Source organism: Ipomoea triloba, chromosome 11 (assembly GCF_003576645.1).
Source record: "Ipomoea triloba cultivar NCNSP0323 chromosome 11, ASM357664v1".
In the NCBI taxonomy this organism is placed as follows: Eukaryota; Viridiplantae; Streptophyta; class Magnoliopsida; order Solanales; family Convolvulaceae; genus Ipomoea; species Ipomoea triloba.
This window is the reverse complement of record NC_044926.1, coordinates 12,637,913-12,655,921: the sequence shown is the minus strand read 5'-3', so window position 1 is coordinate 12,655,921 and position 18,009 is coordinate 12,637,913. Positions and strand designations below refer to the sequence as shown.

The window sequence follows — 18,009 nt, the reverse complement described above, 5'->3', positions numbered from 1 at the left end:
ATGAGAAAGAAAAAGCCAGTTGATGAGCTTTTAGAGATTGAGTTTGATAAAAACGGTAGGCCTACTGGCCCAAATGCAAAGAATTTCTCAAACTACCTGGGCAGTGTGGTTCGTCATCATGTGGATATTAATATCACAGATTGGCCTCACGTCTCCCATAGAGTCAAAGAACAAATTTGGCATGAGCTTAAGGTAATAAGCATTAACTTTATTTAATTGATATATCGATAATTACTTTTATATATATATATATATATATATATATGAAAAATCTAATTGCTTGCTTTTTTATTGTCTCTAAATTCACAGAAAGATTTTAATCTCTCAGATGAAGAGCTAAAGAAAAATATTCTGAGGATTGCGGGGTTGCGTTGGAAAGATTTCAAGACAAGGTTGGTGCGGGACTTCATCAACAACAAGCATCATAAGTATAACTCTCCCATTGAGTTATATGCTTTCTTGGATGAAGAAAAATGGAACATATTTCTAGAAAATCATCAAACTGAGGAGTTCCAGGTAAACTTAATAATCATGTTTTATTAGTTTTAATGCTTTATTACTATTAACATGCTATTATTTAAAACCAAATTGTATTTTAGGCTATAAGTCAGAAGTATAGGGAGTTGCAAGCTCGAAATGAGCATCCCCACTACTTAGGGTCCAGAGGTTATATTGGAAAGTAGTCTGAGTGGATGCTGTCTGACCCATTGTCTTCACAATATTCTTGCGCTTCTATTACATCGAAAATAGGAGCAAATGATCGTAGCTTGGATTGGGTTCGAGCGAGGTCTAAAAAATCCGAAGATGGAAGTTATTACATTCCCAATGAAAAAACAATGGAAGTGTTAGGTAAAATTGTAAGTAATACAAATACTTTAAATATATATATATATATATTATTAATGAGAATGCTAACAATCTTCTTGTGTTGCAATAGATCGAGAAGGGTGAAGAGATGTCTCAAGGATCATTCCAACCAGCCCGTCAAAATGATATATTATCAGCAGCTCTGGGCACCAATGAGCACGGTGGCTATGTGAGAGGCGTTGGAGTGCATAGCAAGATTCGGGATGTGTTTGGTATGCCTAGCCGTGGGAAATCATCTGGAGGTGTTTCAGGGGTTGATCTTGAGGCTATGGAAAAAAAATCTGTATGATAAATTGGCTGACAAAATAAGAAGAGAAACAATGGAAGAAATGGAGCAAAAGTTTAAGGATATGCAATCTCAGCTGCTTCAATCTTTTATGAAGAATGCACAAGCTAGTCCAAGGGTAGGCACACCGCTTTGGAGTAGTTGTCAGTCTGTTGATCCAGTGAACGAGTTTCAGGTAATATTGAATATCTTTAATATCTTGTTCAATTTCATATCTTCTAATTGTTGTTAAGCTTTTAAATTTTCTTGGCACGTAGGAAATTCCAAAAGCTCAAAATATGAGGAATTTTCAAAGTGATGATCAATATGCCATAGGGTTACAACCCGTGATTGTGTCTGAAGATGTGTTGGAGCACTTGGGAGATGAATCCAAGAAGATGGTTTCATATCTACAACACTTGCCAGCCAATTTGGACTATGTTGAGATGGAGGTAGAGGAGGTGTTGGACATATTCCATCATTCAAATAAGTCTAGTGTCGTGATGTTTGACGACATTAAAGACTTGCTGACAATGCAATGGCTCGATGTGTCCATAATACAAGCCTTTATAGTGTAAGTATTTTTTTTCTTTTGTTTTAGTCTTTTATCTTTTATCATTTGATTTACTAATTATTTACATTTTAGATGTCTTTATCGGCTATGCAAGAAAATTGGACTGCCATCAATTGGATTTGTATGCCCAAGGAAGATTTCACAAGATAGTCTAAAAAATAATTACAACGCGGTCGTTTCTTATGTCATGCGTGCGATTGAGAAAGAGAAGGACCGTAGATTTATTTTGGCTCCATACCATCAAGAGTAAGAAAACTAAATTTATAGTCTTTGTTATTTATATAAATTAATTGACTTATTTGTGAATTGCGTTAACATATTTGTTTTTAAATAATGTAGAAGTCATTGGTTGCTCTTGGTCATTTGCTTGAAATCATATGTGGTCTATGTATTAGACCCACTGCCATGTAACCGCGACCTAGAAATTAAGGCCCCATTAAGTGTGTAAGTAACTCCTAATAATATTTATTTATTATTATTAACTATTATTATTCTTTTGAATTCACCTTATGAGAGTATATTATAGGGCATTTCGGTCGGCAACAAATTTGAAAGGACAAAGAGCTAAAAATTTGTTAAAATGGAGGGAAATTAAGGTATATATCAAAATTGTTTTATATATTTTATAAGGTTATTAGTAATGTTTTATTGTTTAACTTTCTAATATATATACATCAAAATTTATAATTTGTAGTGTCCTACACAACCCGGTAGTGTGGAGTGCGGATATTATGTCTTGCGATATATGTTTGAGATATGCACTCAATACTATGAGTATGAAGATTTAGCATCGGTAAGTAAAATTTAATAAAACTAAAGAATTTTAAATTATATTTTATTAATGTTAAAACTAATAATTTGATAATTTCTAAATTTTTTTAGGCATTTGCGGGGTCAAAGTCCTACACGGAGAATCAAATCAATGAAATTCATGAAATTTGGGCTAAATACTTTTGTGAAGAATGCTTATGACATTTTGTGTAGGTAAAGTGTTGTAATGATGTAATGACTTATGTTTTATAATATTGTAATGATGTATGTGTTAAGTATTTGGTATGTGTTAAAATTATGTGTTTACTATTAACATTATATGTTTACTTATTATGTTTTATTTGGTATGCGTCAAGTATTTTGGTAACTTAGTTTTACTTTGAATTGGTGAGAAATATTTAGTTTTGGAGTAGCTAGTGTTGAAGTTGATTTATTTATTGTTGAAGTTTTGAAAACTTTGAAGTAGCTTTGAAGTGTTGGATGTGGTTTGATGTGGTGTGGTTTGATGTTTGGTGTATGGTTTTGATGTATGTGGTGTGGTTCGATGTTGAACTTGTTGGATAGATAGATGTTGAAGTTGGTATGTTTTGATGTGTATGTGTTGAGAACTGGACAGGAATTATATTGTAAATGCTACAGAAAATTGTTGGGGGTGCACAGCAAATAAATAGCATATAAAAAAAATTTTTTAAAAAAAATGTCAACTGCCTCCGGAACTGGGCAGTTATGGACGCAGCTAATATTTAAAAAAAAAATCAGCTTCGTCCGGAACTGGGCAGTTCCGGACGCAGCTAATAGCTATCTGCGTCCGGGGCAACTTCGGACGCAGATGGTCGATGGCAACTGCGTCTCCGGAATATGCGTCCGGAGTACTCCGGACGCAGATAGTCCATAACTCCGGACGCAGATGCATGTTTCTATACTAGTGATTGTATTTACTTATGCTCACAATGGAGTGCCTATTGATCCAAGCTAAGGGCAAATTCAAGCTGGCTGTACATGGTGCCATGAGGATTGTACAAAATAGTGACCTATGTAAAAGAACAATATAATACAACAATCCCCGTATGTTTCTGTCTGAAAATGGTATGCATTATGTTGGAAATCTCACCTTAGTTGAATCATTGAATGGCACAAAAAGGATCTCTTAATACAAGAGCTATTTAGGTGAAGTGAAGAGGCCAATGCATAAAGGAGCCAACTTTTTTGGGTAATTTGAATGGTCATTGGTGGGCGGACAACTTTGAATGGATATTGGGATACACTTCAAGGTTTGTAATTGTGTATATATATTGATTTCAACACATTAAAGAGATATTCTAAGATGTCAACCCATTTTTGTTCTAACATTTCCTTCATCGAAATAAGTATTGGGTTTTACTAATATGACCATCACAAAAGAAAAGTAATTATGTTATAATAACATGCCCATTAGCTTGTATATCACAGATCAAAGGAAAGTTATGTTGCAGAGAGAAAAGTTAGAGACAAAGCAAGAGTATGATCTTATTCATCTTCTCTACATGATTCAAGGGTACACGCTCACACGCACGCACGAGCGCACACACACATACATATCTACTAGTTTTGCACGTGCATTATATTGCACGAATGAGATAATGCCCAATGTTTATTTTTAAATAAGTATTTCAAAGTATATCAATGCAAGATTATATAGGAGATGTTCATGCATATGTAATTGAATGTTAAATTTGTTTATTTAAATCGGTAATTCGAAGTTTATGAATGCAAGACAATATATGAGAGATTGATTATAATTGTCAATAAAATAAATGTTTACAATTTTGTAAAAACACTAATCTAAATACATAGTCTAAAAATGATAGTATAAATAAATACTACATTTTCGTTTGAATTTCTCTAAATCCTTTTAATTATGTTCTGGGTAGCATTGTCATTGTCATTATCTTCCGTACTTTTTTTTTTAATTTCTTTATTGGTATATGGTAATGTGTTATGTGCAATTGATTTATTGTGGTAGTATAGAGGACAACATTATGCAATGAGATTATGACGTAGGAAGTTGTGGATTTGTCTCGTTGTGTTTGTACATGTATATATGACTGAGATCTTAGTTGTACGCATAGACGTAAACACGCACGTACACACACACATATGAAATACAAATGGTATAATAAATGATATACATAATGATGAGTAAATGCGCCCGTTACAAATGCTACAAATATTGTCCACCATTAATTTATTTATAACACTCCCCCTTGGACATTATTTGACAACGATTTTGTCTCATTAAAAACTTTAATTTCCAGGAAAATCATGTGGGAAAAAACCTAGACACGAAAAATACAAGATATATGGGTATTATATTAAAAAAATATTCATGCCTCATTAAAAACCTCATTAGGAAAATCACATGGGAAAAAACCTACATGAGAAAAAAGAGTACATGATATTTGTAAAATCATGTGTTGCATTGGTTGCCTCATTAAAAACCTTACTAAGAAAACCCTGTGTAGAAAACTTAGTTTAGGGAAAAAGAGTACAACTGTGTACCTTCATGGTTCAATCTTTCAGGATTTATAAGAGTAGGATTTATAGCATTTCTCATGATCATTTGGACCAATAAATCATTTGTACTTTAGATTTTGTTGCTCTTCCTGAGAGCAACAATTTCTCTAACCTGCTCATATAAATCTTATGGATATATTTTTCGTAGGAATTTTAGTGAATACATTTGCTAAATTGTTACTGGAGCAAATCTTCTGAACATATATTTTACCACTTTTATGAAATTTAATTGGGTAAAAGAATTTTATACATTTTGAATTGTACCAAGTATGATAACTTTTGTCCATGCAATTGGCACAAAAGAAGCATCAATGACAATATTTGCAAATATTTTACTTTGGCTTGTTACTGCTACTTTTCTCATCTCATTCCTAACTTATTTGTCGCTATGCCAAAGCGAGAGTACTATATGCAGTAAAGCAATGCCAACCAACACATCTATCAATAAATCGAGTAGAACATCTACTGGCATTGTTATTAGGCTAAAAATTTTTAAAGCCTTGATCATTACAAACATATCTGTCATTTATTTGTGCAACATGTGCTGCAATGTCCTCATACAAACTAGTGGGGATGGCTTTTACGGGGACCAAAACAAATGCCAATATTCAAATAGCTTACCAAATGTCATATAAAAATACACCAACCTTAAGGATACTAATGAATATAGTTAGCGTCATTTTATACGAGAATCACCAAATATTGCTAATCAACTCATCGTGAATATAGTATAAGACATAATGCAATTGAGGGATTTTTTGTCCCAGAAAGGTGTTCAAAATGACGTTTTAAAGCAGTGAACTTCTGGTCCTAAATTACCTTTTTAGGTTTAAGTAAGTCCTTATTTACTTCGAGATATTGGATAGCAATTAAAACCCATAAGGTATGTTTCCATAAAAATTTTCATATAATATTTTGAAAAAAAAAATATTGTACTCGGAGAAATCGGTTCTAATTATTTGTTGTTAGCTCTTAGCCATCATCGGAGAAACATGTCGAATTCGTTATGGAAACAATACAAAAGAAAATGGGAAGAAAATAGCAACAATAGAGAGAGACAAAAATGATAACCCTTTCAAATAATATAACAATCATTATAAGGAGCATAACCACATATTCTTAGAATACAAATGCAATTGTAATTCCAACAATGGTCCTCCGACTATGTTGATTTTTCAAAATTAGTCCCCGACTTTTAATTTGGACAATTTAGGTCCCTTGACTTTCAAATTCTTTCCAATGTTGGTCCTTTCGTCAAATTTTGGTTAAGTTGAGGTCAAATAAGGGGTAAAATTATTCGTTCACTTGTTTAGTGTATTATTACTCGTATTTCTCCTACCCTATACGATGTATATATGAATATAATCTCAACCGAAGTTTCAATGGAAGCCATATAATCTCAGTCGAGGTCTGTTTGACTGAGATTATATTCATATATATAGCGTATAGGATAGGAGAAATATGTGTAATAATACACTATACAGGTGAATGGACAATTTACCCTATCATTTGACCTCAACTTAACCAAAATTTGACGAAAGGACCAACATATATTGGAAAGAATTTGAAAGTCAAGGGATCTAAATTGTCCAAATTAATAGTCGGGGACTAATTTTGAAAAATCAACATAGTCGAAGGACCATTGCTGGAATTAACTCTTTAAACAACTATGAATGATAAAAATAAAAAATAAAAATCGACATACCATTCACTGAAGATATAAATCGTGCTAATAACGTGTTATAATAACATGCCGGTTAGCTTGTATATCATAGATCAAAGGAAAGTTATGTTTCAGAGAGAAAAGTTAGAGACAAATTAAATAATATACATAATGATGAGTAAATACGTTCGTTACAAACGTTACAATTATACATAATTATAGATATGTATTAGTATGATAGATTTAATTAGTTTGTATTAGTGTTAGAATTATATTAGAATTATTTATGTTTGTACATTATCACACATATAGAAAGTTTATTGAGTTATAGATTAACCATTCTTATCCCCAACACAAAATAGAGGAAGGGGTTCCCAAGGACTACAAAAACTTCAACAATCACAAGAGATCGAATACTCGCAAATGAATGAATTTTCAAATATTTTTCACTACTATCTCTTGCTTCCTTTATATCATTGCATTTCCACACTCCATTCTGGTTCCATTGTTTCCTGGGACGTTTTAATATTTTCAATTATTTATTCAAATTTTCACCTAAATCCCATCATTATTACTTCTCTTAAATTTAGCCATTTCAACCAAAAAAAAAAAAAAAAAGATGGATTGGAAGAGTGATTGATTTGTAGGTAGAAATACTTAATTTGAACGAAATAACAATCGAGTAAATGTAATATATATATATATATATATATATATATATTGAAAGTTTGTATCTACATACTAAAAAAAATGTGATTCCTAATATTATCTTACGTTCCATTCTCCAAAGAACCTAAATTGTCACAATATATAATGAAAAGTTGAAGTATATTTTTACAATTTTTTAAAATAAAAGATCAAAATAACTAATTGCTAATAATTGATTAACCAAAAAACACTTTTCCCTTCTTAAAATTAGTCTTTCACTTTAAAATTGCACAATTTCAATTTTCAATTTTCAATTTTCAAAATTTTGTGGAAATATGTGAGAAAACTATATTGAAACCATTTTATTAACTAATGCACTATATAAGTAAGTATGTGTGTGTATGTATATGTATGCAGATATATATATAGTTAGGATCATATGAGATCACTTGTTTAGGTACGATTGTGAGATTAGATCATGTGCATCCATTTAATAATTTAATGGTCTAGATTGATTTAAGATGCTAAGGTGAAGTGTGTGCGAATGGTAATTTAGTACGACATCACCAAAAAATATTCTTAATGATAGGAAATAATGCACAACACAAATATGCATCATTAGGTTTTTAGTACAACATCACCAAAAAATACACCACTAGGCGTGCAAATATACACCACACAGTGTTTGAAAATGCACAATTCAGGACAAGGGAGTTATGGGGTGTTTATGTGCATTTTCCTAACACTAGTGGTGTATTTTGTTAACACTAGAGGTGTATACCGCACCGATCGCACGGGAAAACGCGACCACATTTGAGCAGATTTCTCTCTCTCTCTCTCTCTCTCTCTATATATATATATATATATATATATATATATATGTTAGGAATATTTGTAATAAGATTTTGATGAGCCAAGAAATGTATTTTAGTTCGAAAAATTAGAAACCCAAAATTTTCATAAGCTAATGTACCTAAAGAGTCAAAAGTCGACTTGGAAGAATTCTTGGAGAAGGAAGGAACTTGGTTTGAATCCCATGGAGCTTAAAAATATTTAGAGCACAAACAGTAACTAAATGTTGAAGCAGCAAAGATGGTAAGAGACTTATAAGGTTGGCAAGTAATCCATGGTTCAAACCCTCTTAGCTGCGAATTTTATGGAAACTCCATAATACGTGGAATAATTTGAATCAGCAGTGGAATATGGAATAATTTGCAAGCAGCAACAGTACAACAAAGACAGGAATAAATGGCGAGTGTAACAGTACAACAAAGACAGGAATAAATAATAAATATTTCAGTGGCGAGTGGAACTGTTACAAACAATACACTACAAATTTGCAAGCAGCAACAAACTGTTACAAACAATACACTACAAATTTGCAAGCAGCAACAGTACAACAAGTACAACAAAGACAGGAATAAATATTTCAGGCAAGAGTGGAACTGTTGTTATGGAACTGTTACAAACAATACACTACAAATTTGCAAGCAGCAACAGTACAACAAAGACATATTTCATGGCAAGAGTGGAACTGTTGTTAGGAATAAATATTTCAGTGGCAAGAGTGGAACTGTTACAAACAATACACTACAAACAGTACAGCTACAAATATCAGGAGCAGTGGCAACTACAAATATCAGGAGCAGTGGCAACTACAAATATCAGGAGCAGTGGCAAGAGTGGAACACTACAAACAGTACCTGTTGGAATAATTGTATCCATTGCTATGATTTGATCCATTGGTGCTAGTCAAATCGGTGAATTAATAATTGTATCCATTGCTATGATTTGATCCATTGGTGCTAGTCAAATCGGTGAATTAACTGAAATTGTATCCATTGCTATGATTTGATCCATTGGTGCTAGTCAAATTGTATCCATTGCTATGATTTGATCCATTGGTGCTAGTCAAATCGGTGAAATTGCTATGATTTGATCCATTGGTGCTAGTCAAATCGGTGAATTAACTGAAGGTACGGAAAGAGAGGGATTCGAACCCTCGGTAAACAAAAGCCTACCATCTCTCCTACATAATTATTATGCCCCAAAAACCGAGTGACCATCTCTCCTACATAATTATTATGCCCCAAAAACCGAGTGATTAGCGAGTCTTTTCTATTCATGATTATTGGATACCGAGTGATTAGCGAGTCTTTTCTATTCATGATTATTGGATAGGTACGGATTAGCGAGTCTTTTCTATTCATGATTATTGGATAGGTACGACCAATCCATTTGAACTTTAACATGATTATTGGATAGGTACGACCAATCCATTTGAACTTTAACTGACAATTTTTTATCAAAGTCAAAGCAAAGAACGCTTTTTCTTTCCGTTGAGGTTACAAACAGTACAGCTACAAATATCAGGAGCACGCAGAGCTCAAGGAGAGGAATATCAGGAGCACTCCAAACTCACTCAAGGAGAGAAGTTTTAATCAGCATGTGAAGCTCTTCAACGGACATATTTGCTAAGGTAAGGTAAGAAGGTCATATTTCAGCTCCACTAAGCCAGAATATCAGGAAGAATAAGGAAAGAGGAGGAAGTATAAATCACGCAAAGATGCTGACCAGAATATCAGGAAGCAAAGACAACGGATACATTTGACTGATCTGTATATTTTGAAGAGAGGAGAGACTGATGACCAGAATATCAGGAGGCATCACGCAAGAATATCTGAAGATGCAAAGAAAAGATGAAAACGTCTGAAGAAATACAACAACGGAGTTTCAACTTACCAGACCACCTAAACCACATGGAGACTACAATCAGCACATGGGATTGACAATAAAGAATTAATTCTCTCCAACGGATTAATTCTTTCTTCATATATAAATACAGAACACTTGAGCAAGAAGAAGTGACGGAGATATACAAGTGAAAGGCAAGAAAAGCAGTGTGATACATCTGAGAATAGCAAAGCAAGAAAAATCCGAAAAACCAAAAATCCATATTTTTAGTTCCTGAGAGTTGGAGAAAAATATTTTCTTTTACTACCTTGTATCAGAATTTCTACTGAGTGTAGATAGAGGGCTGAGTAACAAGAGGAGCTTGTGAAAACCCTGGAGAGTGTAGCTTTGTGCGAGACACTCGTTGGTGTAGGAGTATAGCTTTGTGCGAGATACTCAAATCTCTACTGGGTGTAGATAGAAGTGCTGGGTTGGCACTTGGTGTTCACTATTGTATCTGGGTGGTTGAAGATAGTGAAAGAAGTAGAGTGGACGTAGGCTGGGTTTGGCCGAACCACTTAAAAATCTCTCTCTCATTTACTTACTGCCCATATATATTTTGCTCTATACACATAATATCTGCTTGCACGTACACACACTGATTTGCAAGTTTCATATTTGTCAAACCCATTTAATATTTCTAATCTCTACATCTTGCTTATTTGGGTTTGTTAATTTACTGCATTCATAACTTTTCAAGACCCAGACAGTATTTATCACTATTCACTCTTATCTGGGTTTACCAATTTCTGTTATCTCCTACGTCCGCATGCAAGCCAAATTTATTGTATATCATATTTGAGCTATTCCAAGTATTTCTATCGTATTGCATGTGATATATCTCCTCTCTATCACTGAGTTTTAATTATAGCACTTTACGTACATTATTCCGCTGTGCATTTCAAGTTGAATTTATTCACTTGAAATTATTTTAGTTAAAGTGTTATTAATTTTTAATTTGCTAGAAAAGTCTATTCACCCCCCCTCTAGACTTTTCACCACCCATTCGGGACCAACAATATATATATATCAAGGTTGAAAAAATCGCTAGGCGCCTGGGGGCGCCTAGGTTTTATTTATTTATTTATTTTTTTTTTTGAATTTTAAAAAAAATAAAAAAAAAATATTTTAAGTGTTAATAATTGTAAAGTATTTAATATTGTAAGTCTTTACACTTTAATAGTTAAATAGTTAACACTCATTAAGTTATTAGTTATTATTTATTAATTATTAGTGCATTACTTATTAGTTTAATTTAGTTATTATATAGTACTTTTTATTTTATTAAGTTATTAATTATTAGTTATTACTTATTAGACCATTAGAGTATTAGTTAATATATTATAACATTAATTGTTTAAATGTTTAAGATTTGCAATTAAAAAAAAAAAAAAAACGCCATCCTGCCGGCCGCCTAGGCGGCCCAGGTGCCTGCCTAGTCGGCCGGAGACCTAGGCGGCGCCGCCTAATCGGCCGCGGAGGAGGCCGATTTCGGCCTTCCTCGACGCGGCTGGGCGCCGCCTAGGCGCGATTTTTGCAACCATGATATATATATATATATATGGTCTGGTTCAGGTGAGAACCACTGCTTGGGTGTGAGGTGTGAACCTATGAACTCCTATGCACTGTTGAGATGTGAGATTAGACGATCAAGATCTAAGGATTGGGTGCAGTGGTTCATTGATCTATACTTACCATGTCAAAGTCATTATAAACCACAAGATCGAGCAAGATCAACAATACACAATGGTACACATGTTCACATGTTTACAGAGGTTCTCATTTGAACCTAATTCTCTCTCTCATTCAAAGTTTAAGGTGTGTAAGTTTCTAGCTTAAGGTGCGTAAGTTTATAGCTTTAGGTGCCTAAGTTTAAAACTTAAGGTGCTTATGTTTAAAGTTAAGGTGCGTAAATTTATAGCTTAAGTGCGTAAGTTTATAGCTTAAGGTGTGTATGTTTAAAGTTTAAGGTACATCAGTTTACCTCTTAAGGTGTACAACATACATACTCTAGGTGCATAAATTTCAAGTTTAAGGTGCAAGAATTTAACTCTTAAGGTGCACAACTTTGATTCATTAAGAATATCAACTCATGTGCATAAATTTTAAGCTTAAGGTACATAAGTTCACAGCTTAAGGTGCATTAATTCATCAGTACTTAATGTGCATCACTTTGAAACTTAAGGTGCATCAATTCAGTATTTAAGGTGCATAATTTCGATACTTAATGTTGATCATTTCGAGGCTTAAGGTGCCACCATAAGTTCGAAGGCTTAAGGTGCATCTGTTCGAGACTTAAGGTGCATCTGTTCGAGACACTTAAGATCATTCGCGTCCATGTTACTAGTAAGCGCATTTTTTTCTTTTAAAAAAAATTCCTTCAGTTTGAGCCGTTGATCTAATCTAGATCAATGGCTCAGAACTCACCCAATTTTTCATCTGAGAGACCTTTCGCACGTGAACCATCTCCTATATATATTATTGTCACAAGTATATATATTTTATTGGGTGGAATGTGATTCTTAAAAGCCCACAAATGTATTGGTCCGTGAATCAAATAATTAACACAAGTTCAAATAATATGATTTATGGTCCACACAGCTGTGTGAACCATGGTCTATGCAATAATGATTGTATTGATAAGCTAACCCAAACATGCCATTTCTTCCTCACCCACTTCCTGAGTTGCTACTTGCTAGGAAATTTCCAAGTAACTTCCTTAATGCCTATTGCCTAGTAGTTTAAAATTAAAAAAAAAAAAAAAAAAACTAGTATGTAAAATTAGGAAACCACAAGTTTAGCACTCTCTATAAATTATTATTCACATTCATACTGTTTCATTGAAAAAACTCAGAACAACAGCAAAATACCTCTCTAGTTATCTTGAATAGATATCCCATCACCCGTTTGGTGTTCTTGTTTCAGATCATCCATCCATCCTCATGGCCCAAGCTTCACCAAAACCTGACGATACGATGGTGTTCATCCGCTCCATGCAAAAGCCTCAGAAGCGGTGGCAGGCGGCCTGCAACGCCATCTGTTTCTTGGTTTTCTTGACCAAGAAAAAGATTGCTGCTAAGGGAATTAGCTCAGCATTCTCGCGGCTACTAACCAGCAGATCATTTGTTTCCATAGCCATGGAAGATAAAGATCACATCCCCTCTTTCAACATCGACAAGAAGACGCTGGGTGACATGGTTAGCGAGAGAGACGCGGATAGCCTCTCTCAGCACGGAGGGGTTAAGGGGATGGCGGCTATTCTTGAAGCGGACGAGAAGGCCGGGATTAATGGCAATGCAGGTAGATTAAAGTATAGAATTGAAGTTTTCGGTTCCAACACATACAAGAAGGCAGCTGCTAAAAGCTTCTTTAGCTTTGTTGTTGAAGCATTCAAGGACACCACCATCATCATCCTTCTATATGTTCAGCTCTGTCTCTTGGCTTTGGAATCGAACTGCACGGGCTCAAGGACGGATGGTATGATGGAGGGAGTATAATCATTGCTATCTTTCTCGTCCTCGCGGTTTCGTCCATCAGTAACTACAAACAAAGCAGGCAATTTCACAAGCTATCCAATGAAAGCAGGAATATCAATGTTGAAGTAGTGAGAGATGGGCATAGACAAGGAATTTCAATCTTTGATATTGTGGTGGGAGATGTTGTGTGGTTAAAAACCGGTGATCAGATACCTGCTGACGGATTATTCTTGGACGGACATTGTATGAAAATCGATGAGTCCAGCATGACAGGAGAAAGTAACCACATTGAAGTGGATGATACCCAGAATCCCTTTTTGGTTTCTGGTACAAAGGTGATAGATGGCTATGGCCATATGCTTGTGACATCAGTGGGCATGAACACGTCGTGGGGACAGATGATGAGCTTGATAACTCATGACATGAACGAAGAGACGCCACTGCAACATCGCCTAAACAAGCTAACTTCTTTGATTGGGAAAGTTGGTCTCAGTGTTGCTGTGATTGTTCTTGTGGTCATGATAATTCGCTATTTCGCAGAAATTAATGGCAGCAAAATCAGTGACACGGTGGGAATCGTTCTCACTATGATAGCTGCTGCAGTAACTATTGTTGTGGTGGCAATTCCAGAAGGCTTACCTTTGGCTGTCACACTAAACCTGGCAGTCTCAATGAAGAGGATGATGATTGATAATGCAATGGTTCGAAAGCTCTCCGCTTGTGAGACAATGGGTTCCGCCACCACAATCTGCACAGACAAAACCGGCACGCTCACATTAAACCAGATGCAGGTAACTGAGTTTTGGATAGGCAAAGAGCAAATACAGAAAGGAAAATCATTCGAGATAATAGCCCCTGATGTTATTGAGTTAATTCAAGAAGGTGTTGCTTTAAATACGAGCGGTGAGGTTTATATGTCAAGCCCTGCTACTACCCTTCCACAAATTTCGGGTAGCCCAACAGAGTCAGCTATCCTTTTATGGGCAGCTTCTGATTTAGCCATGGATTTCAATGGACTAAAGCAAGGCCATGAAATCCTCCGAGTCGAAGCTTTTAACTCACAAAAGAAAAGAAGCGGGGCATTGGTGAGGAAGAATCATGGGAAAGGAGTTCAATTCCAAACACAGTGGAAAGGTGCGGCTGAGATGATTCTGGATATGTGCTCCAAGTATCATGTCAAAAGTGGAGAGATTAAAGATTTGGACGATGAAGAGAGGGAAATGTTTGAGTTGATAATTAGAGAGTTGGCAAGTAAGAGCCTGAGATGTGTTGCATTTGCCTACAAAGTTAGTAGTGAGAAACTGGAAGAAACTGAACTGACCTTGCTAGGGTTGATTGGACTGAAGGACCCATGTAGACCTGGAGCCAAAGAAGCAGTTACCTCTTGCAGAGAAGCTGGAGTGAATATCAAAATGACACAGGAGACAATATATTTACCGCAAAAGCCATAGCCATTGAGTGTGGAATATTGAAGGAAGGAGACAATAATCCCAATATGGAAGAGGATGGTGCAATAGTTGACGGAGAAAAATTCAGAAACTACTCAGAACAAGAAAGAATGGCAAACATTGATAATATCCGCATAATGGCAAGATCATCTCCGTTTGACAAGCTTTTGATGGTGAAATGCTTGAAACAGAAGGGCCATGTTGTTGCAGTAACGGGGGATGGCACGAATGACGCACCGGCACTCAAGGAAGCAGACATTGGGCTCTCCATGGGAATTCAAGGCACCCAAGTGGCTAAAGAGAGCTCGGATATAGTCATTTTAGATGACAACTTCAAGTCCGTGGTTACAGTTCTGAAATGGGGAAGGGGTGTATACAACAACATTCAAAAGTTCATTCAGTTTCAGCTCACAGTAAATGTTGCTGCCCTTGCAACAAACTTTGTAACCGCAATATCATCAGGTGGAGTCGCACTCACAGCTGTCCAGCTTCTTTGGGTTAACCTCATAATGGATTCTTTGGGGGCCTTAGCTCTCGCAACAGAACAACCCACAGATGATCTCATGACAAAAAAACCAGTTGGCCGAACTCAACCTCTTATAACTCCTATAATGTGGAGGAATATCAGCGCTCAAGCTCTATACCAGATAATTGTATTATTGGTGCTACATTTCAGAGGCGGCTCGATCTTCGGAGTGAATCTGAGGGTGCAGTCTACCTTAATATTCAACACGTTCGTCTTCTGTCAAGTTTTCAATGAGTTCAATGCGAGGAAACTAGAGAAGAAGAACATCTTCGATGGAATACTGAAGAATAAGCTGTTTTTGGGGATTGTTGGCGGGACAATAAGTTTACAGGTGTTTATGGTGGAAGTGTTGAACAAGTTTGCTGATACTGAAAGGCTGAACTGGGGGCAATGGGGTGCATGCGTGGGAATCGCTGCATTATCTTGGCCAATTGGTTGGCTTGCCAAGTGCATTCCAGTTACTCACAAACATCTTTCTCGTGAATACAGTGCCTAGACCCGAGAGCCCCTGCATATATAGATACAATTAGAGAGAGAGAGATAATTGTTCCTTTCTTTTCAAGCACTTGTTTCTTAGTTCTCGAGCATATTATATTCTAAAAGATATCCCAAGTATTGTTGATTTCCATCTGGCTTAATGGTCTGCCATTGAGTCTGATTATTATGTCTTTCTGCTGAATATATATAAAAATACATGCATTCTCTTCATTTTCTAGTAAAGCTCAACTTTGAAAACTAGAAATTGTTTCCAGTTGTTAATAGTCCTAAATTGATAAAATAAGAGAGAATATATGGGTTTATAAGGTCATGTGTTAGACTAACTAATTGGTTGGATTCAATTTTTTAGTGTAGTTTTGCCCAATTGAGTGACTCTTTTATCTAATCTAATCCAAGATAGCACACCAACAAGAACTTTCATACCTCTTCTTTATTGTTTTGTACATTTTTCAGTGCATGCATGTTCAATGTTCTATCTCTCTCAATTTCTTTTTACAACATATTTCAACATCTCTGGCCATTAAATAAATCATTGATTCAGAAACAAGCTAGTCATATTTTAGTAAAAGAGAAAAAACCGTTTTACAGGCATGAAGTGATGACTAACATAAAACAGAACTCATACATCAGATAGAAGATCAAGAAGCATGGAATATGGGAAATCCTCACATCCAGTATGTTATTCAACTGCGTCAAACAAATAAAAGCTTTGCCATTTCTTCTGGCATCAAGAAGGCAACCAATGTGGGGTAACACCAGCCAAGATGGCTAAGGATACAAACTTGTAACCATAAGGTCACAAGTTCGACTCCCAGCCTTCTCAGTTTGAGCCAGACAGCTATGAGCAACCTAGGCTGGTTTAATTTCCTATGGTCCTTTGCCAACTAGGGTCACAAGGTGGGGTTTACCCATTGCACACCCTGTGGTGGTGGCTGCAAGTTTCCCTCGTATATTCCATAGTATAGACAACTTGACGTAAATTTCTACGGAAAAACTTAATTTTTCAACAGTATAATTGCGAAAGTTAACTATTATAAGTACAACATGTCTGACAAGATTATAATAAATCCTAACAGATACACATTCACACTACCCCTCCACTAGGAAGCATGTTTTGTAGCAACTGTCCATGACCCATCATCATGGCATCATGCTAGCAAAAGTAAACATAAATAGTACGAAAAGTTAAACTAGGACTTTCTTGAACCAAGGCATGAAGGTTGTTTGACTTGAAAATTGAAAGTTCAAAATAAACTGTACTGTCCATAACTTTTTAGACAGAGGAAAAATTACACTGGTAGTTGTAGAGGGTGACAACAATGTAACACTACGGGACATTTCATTTGGCCGGCCACCTAGATAGCCATTATTTTTTTAATTTAATTTTGTTTGTTTTGTTCGTATATGTTATGGTTAAATTATCAAGAGTGTTTAGAGTATTATTTGCTATTGAACATTGATATTTGTACTTGTTAGAAGTCTAAAAACTAAGATTTGTATTAAAACCTCGTCCAGTTCTTATTCTAGTCTAGTAGTATTAAGAGAAAAGCCAATTTGACATTTCTCTCATTGGTTGCAACAGTGAGCAGCACTAAAACAATGTCCCAAACAAAAATGAATATTAGTATAAAATGGAAGCTAAAGCCACATAAAATTCATGAGATAAACAATTGTTTCAATATCAATATCATCAATAACCCAACCCACATTCACATTATCCTTTCATTGCTCAATGTCTAAATGCTCAACAACTATTTTTATTTCTCTACTTTAATTAGGAATTTCAGAACACAAGGCAAGTATGTCTTTATCAGGACTAAGTTTTTTCACTTTAGGTGCCTTGCAATTCCCAAACTTATGCCAAAATTGGACATTCTTGTTATCATACCTAACAGTTTTAAGTCTATCAATTTCATTAATAGACCATCAAAATTGTTAAAATACTCAAACTTTCGCCTTTTATACCCAAAATACTCCCCCCCCCCCC

General features: G+C 35.3%; 1 protein-coding gene, 1 long non-coding RNA gene and 1 pseudogene across 2 annotated transcripts; all 3 read left to right on the top strand.

The window, feature by feature from the left end:
• On the top strand, positions 1-1,156 carry LOC115995928. The gene is made up of 5 exons (XM_031235076.1): positions 1-192; positions 310-516; positions 600-666; positions 751-857; positions 938-1,156. Exons 1-5 carry the CDS (start codon positions 1-3, stop codon positions 1,154-1,156), a joined length of 792 nt encoding a protein of 263 aa, XP_031090936.1.
• Positions 1,157-2,232: 1,076 nt separating this feature from the next.
• On the top strand, positions 2,233-2,770 carry LOC115996228. The gene is made up of 3 exons (XR_004093579.1): positions 2,233-2,302; positions 2,401-2,499; positions 2,589-2,770. It is a non-coding gene; the product is annotated as an uncharacterized LOC115996228 (long non-coding RNA).
• Positions 2,771-13,046: 10,276 nt separating this feature from the next.
• Positions 13,047-16,129, top strand: LOC115995651 (annotated as a pseudogene).
• Positions 16,130-18,009: the final 1,880 nt, after the last annotated feature.